This window comes from Antechinus flavipes, chromosome 6 (assembly GCF_016432865.1).
Source record: "Antechinus flavipes isolate AdamAnt ecotype Samford, QLD, Australia chromosome 6, AdamAnt_v2, whole genome shotgun sequence".
NCBI classification, from domain to species: domain Eukaryota; kingdom Metazoa; phylum Chordata; class Mammalia; order Dasyuromorphia; family Dasyuridae; genus Antechinus; species Antechinus flavipes.
This window is the reverse complement of record NC_067403.1, coordinates 230,558,718-230,569,841: the sequence shown is the minus strand read 5'-3', so window position 1 is coordinate 230,569,841 and position 11,124 is coordinate 230,558,718. Positions and strand designations below refer to the sequence as shown.

Below are 11,124 nucleotides of genomic sequence, written 5' to 3'. Positions count from 1 at the left end.
CCCGCCCCTTTGCTGCCCATCACGACCCGCCTGCTCACCCAGCGCGCGGGCGTCCGTACTCCAGCACCTCTCCTGGCTGAGCCTCCTCCCGCCTCTGCCTTTAAACCAGCGGCGTCAGCCCCAAGCCGGGCTCGGCTCCTGCCTCTCTCCGAGGAGGCGGGGCTCCCGACGCCAAGACTACATCTCCCAGCATGCTAAGCGGCTTCCTCGCTGCCACGTGACACAGCGCCGCGGTCTCTCTCCGGGCCGCAGGGCTGCTTTGAGTCATGTGACGGGGAGGGAGGAAGATGGCTGCGGAGGCGCAGGTGGACTTCTCGGCCCTGCAGAGCTTGCTGAAGGTAATTCTGCCGAGGATTCGGACGCCAGGCAGAGAAGGTCGAGGTCAGCGGGCGGGTGGGGGAAGCCGCGGAGGCTCGGAGGTAGTGGTGGGGAGGCGAGCATCCTTCCCCATTTTCGCGGCCTGTGTTCGCTCCAAGGCTGAGACCGCGCCCGCCTCCGACCCTCGTGCCCAAGAACTCCTGCCACAGTGACCGGCTCTCTGTGACCCTTTTGGGCCCACGTCAGGCCTGGCAAGCAGGAGCGATGATTGACCCCATATGAGGGGGGCGGGGTTCATTGCCTAAACCTCTGACCCTCACAACCCTGCAAGGTGGGTGTCCCTAGTATCCTTCTTTTACACAGGAGGAAACTGAGGCTGGACAAGTCAGTGACTTGTCTAGGAAGCAACTGAGATAGGATTCGAATTCAGGGCTTCCGAATTTCAAGCCCTGTGCGCCATCCACTAGGCCACTATCTTTAGAGTCTCTTTCAGCTCTAAGTCTGATTCTCTTGACTCAGTTCGTCAATCATCAAGCATCTATTAAGCGCCCTCTGTGTGCCCAGGACTGTGTTGAGCTCCAGCAGAACCAAAGGGGCAAAAATACAGTTTCTGTCTGCAAGGGCCAGGGTCTTATTTTCCCTTTCCCTCGTGGGGTCACTTTGTTACCATATAATCATTTATTGTCATTTGTCATCATCATCAGTATCATTTTTATTATGATTGTTATTGACATCATTATTATTTTATTACTGTTATTATTTTGCTTTTTATTGTTTTAGTATTACTGTTGTTTGGTATTGTCTTAATGGGATGCGTCTTATTACTGTGGTTGTTATTGACATCATTATTATTTTATTACTATTATTTTGCTTTTATTGTTTCACCATTACTATTGTTGGCATTCTCATAATGAGATGAGTCTTATTACTGTGGTTGTTATTGACATCATTATTATTTTATTACTATTATTTTGCTTTTATTGTTTTACCATTACTATTGTTGACATAATGAGATGGGTCTTATTACTGTGGTTGTTATTGACATCATTATTATTCTATCCTTGCTATTATTTTGCTTTTATTGTTTTAATATTATTATTGTAGACATTATTGTAATGGGATGGGTCTTACTAAGATCCCAGCACAGAAAACTCATCTTCCGATAGAGGAGAAGATATGTAATTGAGTGTTGAGGGACAGTTTGAAAGGGAGGCGGGAGCACTGACTGGGAAAGACCATCTGCAGGAGCCGGATTTTGAGCTAAGTTTCTGAGGACACAAGATAAGAGTCTGTCCGGCTCAGGAGACGTGGAACACAGCACGGTCACGGTCACACAGGTGGGGCAGCCAGTGTTATGGTGGAGGAAGCCCAAGCACAGTGAAACTGGATCATGACATTTATAGGGTACTGGAAGATTGGAAAGGAAGGGATCACGCAGTGAAAACCTTTAAATGCCAAACAGAGGAGTCTGTATTGATCCCAGAAGAAATCAGCAGCCACTAGAATTTAATTGAGCATTGGGATAACTTGGCTATACCTGCACTTGAGGAAAATCAACTTTGTCAGCTTGGGAGAGGATGATTGAAATAGGAGAAGAGGAGACCGACCAATTAGAAGGTTAGGATTGATGAATCGAATCAGAAGATAAATGCGTATTACCAAGACTGAGAGTTGCTAAAGGAGGGCCAGATCTGGAGGCATGCTGTCCAACTACCAATCCTCCCTTTGTGATCTTAGACAGATTTTGGGACCTCAGTTTCATCTGTAAACATGAAATTGTTGGACCACCAAGTTACCTCATAGCTCTAAATCTCAGAAATTAATTATACGTATATGTATGTAAATATTTAAATTAATGAATAAATATGACATTTGTATTGTGTGTGTGTATATGTGTATATAAAATTACACATAATGTTTATTAAATTGATTGGCTAGCACTTTTAAGACCCTTAAAGAGGAATATACTTTTGTTGTAATCATTATGAAGTTGTTGGTTTTTTCATTACATCAGTTGTGAATTTACTCTTATAAACTTTCACCATTATTCTGCAGGACCTAAAAACATGATAATGAAGTTTCAATATTTGTGAAGTTCTTATGTGTAATATGGCTCTGATGCTACATGTCTTTGTCACTATGCAAGTGACTTCACATCATTTGGTCTCCATGTTCTTGTGACAGGATTGGATTTGAAGGTTTCCAGGGTCCCTTTTGATCCCTGTGATCCAGCTTCACAGTAATGCTACAGGCATTTCTGTTTCTATAAATAGACCTCAGGTTCAGAAAGGTCTCCTAGCTAATACGTATCAGATGTCAGAGGTAGATTTGAAAGTGGGGACTCCTGGACCATTAAGTCCAATTTTCTTTCCACTCTCCCACTTTGTCTCCCATGGAATATTAGTCTTGGAAGAGGCCTTAGAAATGACCTCTCATCCAGTCCACTCCTGTAATCTATTGCTTTTTCTCCTGCTTCTTCAAGCCATCCTTGTTTCATATCACTGGTTCCTGTTGTATCATTTTTTATTTCTGTTGGGCTGTGTGATCCCATAAGGGATTTTCTTGACATTTACTGCAGTGGTTTGTAGGTTCTTTCTTTAACTCATTTTACAGAGGAGGAAACTGAGGCAGACAGAGTTAAGTGACTTGCCCAGGGTCACATAGTAAATGTCTAAGGCTGGATTTGTACTCAGGTTTTCCTGACTTCAGGCCAGGGGCCACCTAGCTGCCCATTCATGTCATTTGTATGTTGTAACGAGATCCTTCATGGTTTTTTACAGGAGATGGGCGCTTCCTCCAGTATAGCCCTCAGGTATTAATTCCACTTGCCTTTTCAGCAAACGGGCCTCTCAGAGTCTGGGGGTGGGCGGGCCGGAGAATGAGTCCCAAGAGGTCGTCTCAGTGCCTTGGGCTCTGCAGGACTTCACGCTCACCATCTGAATCTGGGTCTTTCCTCTTTCTTTTGCCCTAGGCCTCCTCGAAAGATGTCGTCAGACAGCTGTGTCAGGAGAGCTTTTCCAGCTCAGCTCTTGGCTCCAAGAAACTCCTGGACATCACTTGTTCCAGTTTGTCAGTGACCCAGGAGGAGGCAGATCAAGTGAGTGTGTTCTGAGGGTAGCCTTGGGTCAGTGCAAAAAGCTTTGGTCTTGGAGCTTTGTGTCTTACCTTCTTCTGAGCCTCATTTTCTCTGTTGTGACATGGGAGGAGGTCCATTGCCTTCCACACATCACGGGGGAACCGAGGCTCAAGTGAGGTCCTACCTGTGTAACTGCTTTAAACACTGTAGAAGAAAAAGCCCTAGGTCATAAGGCCCTAATTCATGGTGTCAGGGGAAAAGGAGGGACCCTAGACAGGAGATGTTGCCAAGATAGAGTCAGTAAGAATTGGCAGAAGATTGAAGGCTACTGGGTGAGAGAGTGGGGATGATCCTGAGATTGTGAGCCTGGAGGCCCAGAAGGCTCCACCACCAAATAACAGGGAAGCTGATTAGCAGCAGGACTTGGCAGCACATGAAATAGGGGCCAGTTTCTTTAATTATGGGTTGTGATCTCCTATGGGGTCTTGTAAGTGCATGTGGGGATCCCAAAATGGTGATTTATGGGTATTTGATTTGTATGCGTGTTTTGTATACCTATATATCTGGGCCCATTTCTCTGGTAAAAAAGCCGTAGAAGCCCTAATTTGTAGGAGGGAAGAGAGGGTGGCCTGAGCGACAGGGAGGAGGGTGATACCCGTCGCAGTAATAGGGAAGTTTGGAAAAGGGGAGAGTTTGGGGGATAAGTTACCGAGTGTAAGGTGTCTACAGGACATCTGGCTGGAGGCGTCCATTGGGCAGCTGGAGAGAAGAGCATGGAGGTCGGGAAAGAGGTTAGGGCTGGATAACTAGATCTGAGAATCATTTGTGTGGAGTCGCTTGTTGAAAGGGAGGAGAGAGCTCGGGCTAGGGTGCGGGGGGTGATGCTGGCTGGGTTTGGCTCAGAGTCCGATTCCTACGAGCAGACTGCAGGAGGGAGGGAATTCTTGGCCTCCAGGGGGAAGGCCATTGGCACTTCAGGCACGAACCCCAGAGTTTAGGGAGGTGTTTGGCCCCTGATTGTAGCATTTAAAGCTCCATTGGGCCTCCAGGGGAGAGGGTCCAGCCCCTCCTTGAGACAGAACGCAGCCCGCCCCCGACTATTTGCACTTTTGAAGAAGAAGCTGTGGTGCAGGTAAGGCCCCTACTTACCTTCTTAAAAGATGTGATCTCAGGGTCAGAGAAGGATGGGCTTGCTCAGGATTAGGTGGCATTTATCAGAGAGGCCTTACAGATGGAGGGGCCCCGAGGCTCCTTTTACAGAGGAGGAAGCTGAGGCTCCCAGGGGAGGGACTTGCCCAGGTCCGAGGTGGGACGTGTGGATGAGAGGCCCCTTCCGCCTGCCCATCCTCTCTCGGACTCAGGGACCCCTCCTTTCTTCCAGCTGATCCGTGCCCTGCACCGCCTCACCAGGCTGGCGGCCTATCAGGACCTGACTACCGGGGAGGAGATTCTTGCTCTCTTCCCTGAAAACTTCCACCAAAACCTCAAAAACCTGTTGACGAAAATCATCATGGAGCACGTGTGAGTACCTGCCTCCTCTCAAGGGGCTCGGGAGGAGGAAAACCAAGAGAGAGAAAGCGAAACCAACAGCAGAGCTGATCGGGAAGCTTCTGCCGATGACCTGAGGGTGGGGTGCGGGTGAAACCTGGAGGCAAACGGGGGAGACACCCGCTCCCTCGGCAGGGCCGCTCGCCCCTGGTGAGCCTAGTTCAGGGGTCAGACCCTCGAGCCTCCCTCTGCAGACTCTGCCGTGGCCCAGGATTCAGCCTCAGGGAGAACGTGGCACCTGGTCCAAAGGCTTTTAGTTCCCCAGGTACCAAAGGCAGCCAGGACTCGGAGGCTATGGGGGGGGGGAGGGTATGGAAATGGAGACTTGTGGTGGGAGGAAGCAGCCTGGGCTTAGCACTGGGCAGGTCTGGTTCAGATCCCATATGTCCTGCTGGCTGTGGGACTGTGGGTAAGTCACTCTGTCTTCTGCCAGAGGGGGAGATTTCCACTGTCCACCACTCAGAGCTCTGGCACTTCCAGCCCAGCTCCCCTTTGGGGGAGCCTGCGTCTGAAAGGAAGGGAATCCCTTTCTTCTTTTGGGAACCTTTCATTTGTCGGCACTGGAAAGGCCTGTCATCCAACTCTTTGGCTCCCATTTGGGGTTTTCTTGGCAAAGATTATGGGCTGGTTTGCCATTTCCTTCTCAAGCTTATTTTTCAGAGGAGGAAACTGAGGCAAATGGGGTGAAGTGATTTACCTAGGGTAGGCTCATGGTGTCTGAGGCTACGTCCTAATTCCCAGCCTGAGCGCCCTCTAGCTGCCTTTAGGGAGAGAAGGGAGCCCACCAGTGCTTTTACATCTCTGTGCTTCTCCTGGTCATCAGAAGACTCCGTTTTCTCCATCCCACCCTTTTCCCTCTCTTCACAGGCCTGCATGGAGGAAGGAGGCCCAAGCCAATCAAAGTGAGTATGGGAAGGGCCGCTCCCCTTAGGTCTGCCTGAGACCAGAGACATGAAGGGCAGGCTCCGTGCCCAAGGGACTCCCCTCGTTAGCTGGCCCTCCATCCAACTCACGTGTTAATTGCTTTCTTTTTTAATGACCCATGAACTGAACCTACTTAAAGGGAAAGCAGAGCCCACTGAGCCAGCGTGCTGTACAACAGAACCTATGTCTGCCTGAGCCCAGGACACTGGCATCTCCAGCAAAGCAATCATTCCCTCTGCTTGAGGTCCCCACTTCGGGCCCCCATCCCCGGCCCCCGCCGGCCTGCAGCTGTGAGTCTCAGACACTGGGGAGCAGTAGCCGAGAAGTGCAAGCAGGAGCGCAGCTTTAGTTAGTGGGGGAGCAAGCTTTTATTTTCTCTCCCCCACCTCACCTACATTAAAAAAAAAAAAGAAAAAAACAACTCTGGTAACATATGTATGAGACAGCTTTGTGGCGCAGTGGATATTGTGCTAGTCCCGGAGTCAGGAAGACCTGGGACAAGTCACTTAAAGTCTGTTTACCTTTGTGTTCTCAGTTGCGAAATGGGGATAGCAATAGCACCCACCTCTTGTGGTTGTTAGGAGGATCAACACACAGCCGAAGCTCTGTAGTTACTAGTTATTATTATGATGATTGTTATTGTCAAACAAATTGGTTGTAGCCCACATTGGCCATGTCCAGAAACATATCTCACAATGTCAAGTCTCATACTCTGCAGAGGCAGTCGGTGTTCTTCACTGCTTGGGGACAGTCAGGGGGAGAAATCCAGACTGTCAACAGCCATATTAAAAAATGCTCCAGCTCACCAGTAATTAAAGAAATGCAAATTAAGACGTCCTGGAGTTTTGACCTCATGCTCCACAGATTGGCAAAGTTGACCAAAAAGGATAATGATAAATGTTCCTGGGCTTCGGGGAAAGTAGGCCCAGGAATATACTGTGGGTAGAACTGATATGAATTGGTCTGGCCACTCTGGAAGGCGGTTAGGAACAACACCTGGAAATCACTAAATCACCTCTGACCTTGTGGTCAGTACAACCCCCAGGTCTCTACCCTGAAGAGGTCAAAGAAAAAGGAAATAGCTCGATCTGTACAAAAATTCTTCTAGTAGCTCTTTTTGAGGTGGAAAAGCATTGGAAACTGAGGTGATCTTCCCTTATTGGGGAATGGCCCAAGCAAATTATGGTATACAAACCGAAGAGAATACTTGTTCCATAGAAATGATGAAGGACATAGTTTCAGAGAATCCTGGGAAGATGTAGAATAGTGAGAACCCAATGAAGTGAGCAGAATCACAAGAGTGAGTTTTTTGTGTTTTTTTTATTATTATTATTATTTTTTTTAACTGAGGCAGTTGGGGTTAAGTAACTTGACCAGGGTTACACAACTAGGAAGTGTTAAGTGTCTGAGGATTTGAACTCAGGTCCTCCTGACTTCAGGGCCAACACTCTATCCACTGCACCATCTAGCTGCCCTAAAGTTTTTTATTTTCAAAACATGCAGAGATAATTTTCAGTATTCCCCTTTGCAAAACCTCAGAATCACAATGTTGTAAAAATAAACAACTTGGAGCCATTTTCTAAATCCCCACTGGAATGAAGAAATGGGGTTTAGGTGGGGAGGGGACTTCCTGTAGAAGCAAGAACAATCTCCCTTTTCCTGTCGCCATTTTGTGCCATAGGTCACTAATCATTACAGGAAAGATAAGGCTCATTGGTCCTTTAAAGCCTATTAAAGTAGGAGCCCAAAGCCCTGGGCAGTTGGGCTCGAGAGCCTTGGCAGGGAGGGAAGCCACGTTGTCCTTCCTGGCCAGGTACGTTGGCCCAGGAGCTCCCGAGTCTCAGCCGGGCCCGTCCCCCCGTGTGTCTCTGTCTCCTACAACTACTCGTTCCTTTTAAGTCATCGAGATGGTGAGTGTCAGGGACGAGCCGGTCCGGGCTTAAGTGGGGTTGTGTCTCTCCTGCAGTCTCCTTGCCTCGACTCGTTGACTTGGACTGGAGAGTAGATGTCAAGATGGCGTCCGACAGCATCACCCGAATGGCCGTGCCCACCTGCCTGCTCCAGATGAAGGTGGGCTATCGGACACCCCTGAAAATGCGCGCTCTCCTGCCCCCCAGTTTTACAGATGGAGGAACTGAGGGCCCTAGAGAGTTTGAGTCTTTCCCTAGATCAAGTAACTAGTTAATGGTAAAATTAAAACCCAGCATCTGGGGGCCGGCCTTGCCCTTCCCAGGCTGGTGTTTACCCTCTGGAAAGAGGGGCCCCGTTGTTCTATGGTTGAAGGCTGGAGTCAGTGCCATGGACGTGGGGGGGGCAGCTGCCTTCTGGGGTCTTCCCCCCTCCCGGAGCACTAGTGGGTAGTGAGTCAGCTGAGCTGGGGGAGTCCCCCAAGCCTGCTCTCAGCCCCTGAGCCCTAACCACCTCTGCCCTACAGACTGTGATCTTGGGGTCTTGTTCCCTTTCCAGATCCAGGAGGATGCCAGCCTGTGTGGGGACAAGCCCGCTATCTCAGCCGTCACCATGGAGCTGAGCAAGGAGACGCTGGACACCATGTTGGACGGCTTGGGCCGGATTCGGGACCAGCTCTCGGCTGTGGCCAATAAGTGAGCCTCGCTCCTGCTGGCACCCCTGCTGCCCCCAGGGGCCTGGAGAGCACCTGGGGCACCCTTGCTGGGAAAGGGGGTTCACCAGGTATGGTGCTGACCAGAAGGAAGCTGGACTGTACGGGGCGCTCAGACCGCTCACCCAAGCTCATCCTCTCATCATACTTCCTCTTCTTCCCTTTGTTTTCTCTTCACATCAATGACCAAAGGGCTCCCTTTCCCAGAGGCTCTGGTGCTGGTTGTCAATATGGGGGCAGCAGGAGGGAGGGCACAAGGGCTACTGGCTGCAGTCCTGCCTCTGGGGCGATGAGGGACAGGGCTGCAGGGCCGGACCGAGGGGCTGCGGGGCCGGACCGAGGGGCTGCGGGGCCAGACTGAGGGGCTGCGGGGCCGGACCGAGGGGCTGCGGGGCCGGACCGAGGGGCTGCGGGGCCGGACCGAGGGGCTGCGGGGCCGGACCGAGGGGCTGCGGGGCCGGACCGAGGGGCTGCGGAGCCGATCGAGAAGCTTCAGAGCTGGCTGGACGCAGCTTTGGCCCAGTCTCTTGGGGGGGACGGAGCTCCAAGCACCTCACACCCTGCGTCCATGTCAGCTCCAGAGTGGGCTGCAGTTGGCTTCTGGCGAGCGGGACCCTTGGGCCACACTGGGCCCTGCAGGCTGAGCCTGGAGCAGAGTCTCTGTGGCCGGGCTCCCCGGGCAGCCTCAGAAATGCTGCTGGAGGTGAGGGGCGAGCCCGGGGCAAGCTCGGGGCTCTCCTCTGTGCTCAGAGCAGGCTGTCTCTGTCGGATCTGAAGGCCATTGGGAATAAACGTCAGTGCTGAAAGCTGTCTGCCCGGTGTCATCCATTGGCCTTCTTTGCCGGGGTCTGGATGGGGATCCTTAGATGGGGGAATTTATCTCAGTGCTCCCTTGCTGAAATTTAGTCTGTGCTACAATTGCAGCGTCACAAGAGGGGTCCGCAGGCTTGGCCGGGGGCTGCCAGAGGGTCCAGGGCACAAAAGGTGGAGAATTTCTCATCCTCGGGAATGCTGGAAAGGGATTCAGTGATGACTCGTGGTGATACAGCATCAGCCTGGGTGAGGAGGCCCTCACCTTGGTGCCTTAGAGGGACCCGACCTCCACGGGTCTGGGCTTGTGGGCCCAGAGACTGGCTCAGTGTCCTCTGAACCCAGGTCTCGGGCCAGCCGTGCCAGTTACTGCCTTGCGGGGGCGGCCAGGTCTCTTCCCCGGGCAGGCCTCAGGTAGAAACTTAAGGGTGGAGGAGGTGAATTTCCCAAGATTCCTGTGACCCTTCAGGGTTCCCTTGTGCCTCTGTTTTGGCCATTGTCCCTGAGTCTAGTGCTTCTGACCCAGCCAGAATATTGTACCACAATTTCTATCTTGTAGGTTGTAAAGGACTGAAACTCTTGAGTGGAGGCACTAAGGTTGGTTCAAGCACTTAAGGCTAGTTACCTATTGGACAATACTCTATGGGCATATGCTTGGAAAATGGCCCTTCCCACCATCCTGTGCCGGCTCGATAATTGGCGTGTGCAGAGAATTGTAGGAGGGACTGGGGGGTGGAGTAAGACTAGCCTAAGTCATTTCTGGGTGGTAAATGAAGAAGGAGGCTGTGGAGATTCTGCTTCCATCCAACTCACTTCTACCCCTAAAGACCAAGACTAAAGACTAAGGACTTTTGCCTTTCCTGACTCCTGCTGATTCTGGGGTGTTTGGGGTGCTAGCCTGGTCATCACAGTAGGCAAAGAGCCAAGAGAAGAGCAAGGAACCGGTGTTTACTCTCAGCCCCAAACAAAACTCACGCGCAGCTTTTGTTCCCGGCCTCGGCCTCTTTCTGGGCTTTACTTTATTGTTACCAAGGGGCCTTTGGGATTCTAATGCAGAATCAGTCTATGGCCGTGTGACTTTGGAGTGCAGGTTGGTGGAAAGAGCACTAGATTGGACGACAGAACCGGCCAGTTCCAATTCTTGGCTTTGCATCTTATTGCCAGTGCAACTCTGGGCAAAGCCCACCCCCTCCTTGGGTCTTAATTTCTCTACAAAACGAGGGAGTTGGACTGGTTGAGGAGATGCCGTGATCTAGGTTGGGAACTTGAGGACCTCGTTTTAAATCCCACCATAGTACATAAGTGGCCTTTAACAAGTCCCTTTTGTCTCCCTGGACCTCAATTTCCTCATCTGTAAAATGGGCAGGGAAAACCAGGTGTTTTTCAGCTTTTAAAGTCCTCTGATCCTATCTCTCTGAACCTTAAGTCTCCTCATCCATAAAACAAGATGCTTAGACACAGATTTAGACCTGGAAGGGATCCTGCCCTCTTTGGTTACGGAGATGAGAAAACTTTAGGGTTAGAGAAAGCAATGAGTTAGCCAAAATCACACAGAGAGGTCAAGACTTGAACCTGCCACGCCATTGGAAGAATGCTGAATGTGGGTTCAAGTTCTGGCAGAGCCGCTGCTGTCTGAAATAAGCCATTTCTCGCTGAGCTCCGATTCTCCCATTTGACCCCGAAGGTCTCCGCAGCTCTAAAGCCGTGACGCACTTTTGCTCATTATGCCATACACTACTGGTTTTAAAGTCCCAGCAGCTCTCCGTGGGAAATAGAGGGTTATTTTCCTCCCCAATCCTCAGTTTCCTCAACTCAAGTGAGGATCCAA

General features: G+C 50.7%; 1 protein-coding gene across 1 annotated transcript; it reads left to right on the top strand.

The window, feature by feature from the left end:
* Positions 1–234: 234 nt before the first annotated feature.
* Positions 235–9,296, top strand: COMMD9 (COMM domain containing 9). The gene is made up of 6 exons (XM_051964802.1): positions 235–338; positions 3,290–3,415; positions 4,776–4,915; positions 5,810–5,844; positions 7,833–7,936; positions 8,333–9,296. Exons 1-6 carry the CDS (start codon positions 288–290, stop codon positions 8,471–8,473), a joined length of 597 nt encoding a protein of 198 aa, XP_051820762.1. The 5' UTR covers positions 235–287; the 3' UTR covers positions 8,474–9,296.
* Positions 9,297–11,124: the final 1,828 nt, after the last annotated feature.

Coding starts and splice junctions, on each gene's coding strand:
- COMMD9 (XM_051964802.1), top strand. CDS start 288: ATGGCTGCGGAGGCGCAGGTGGACTTCTCGGCCCTGCAGAGCTTGCTG. Junction 339..3,289: donor CCCTGCAGAGCTTGCTGAAG/GTAATTCTGCCG, acceptor CTTTTGCCCTAG/GCCTCCTCGAAAGATGTCGT. Junction 5,845..7,832: donor GGAGGCCCAAGCCAATCAAA/GTGAGTATGGGA, acceptor TCTCTCCTGCAG/TCTCCTTGCCTCGACTCGTT.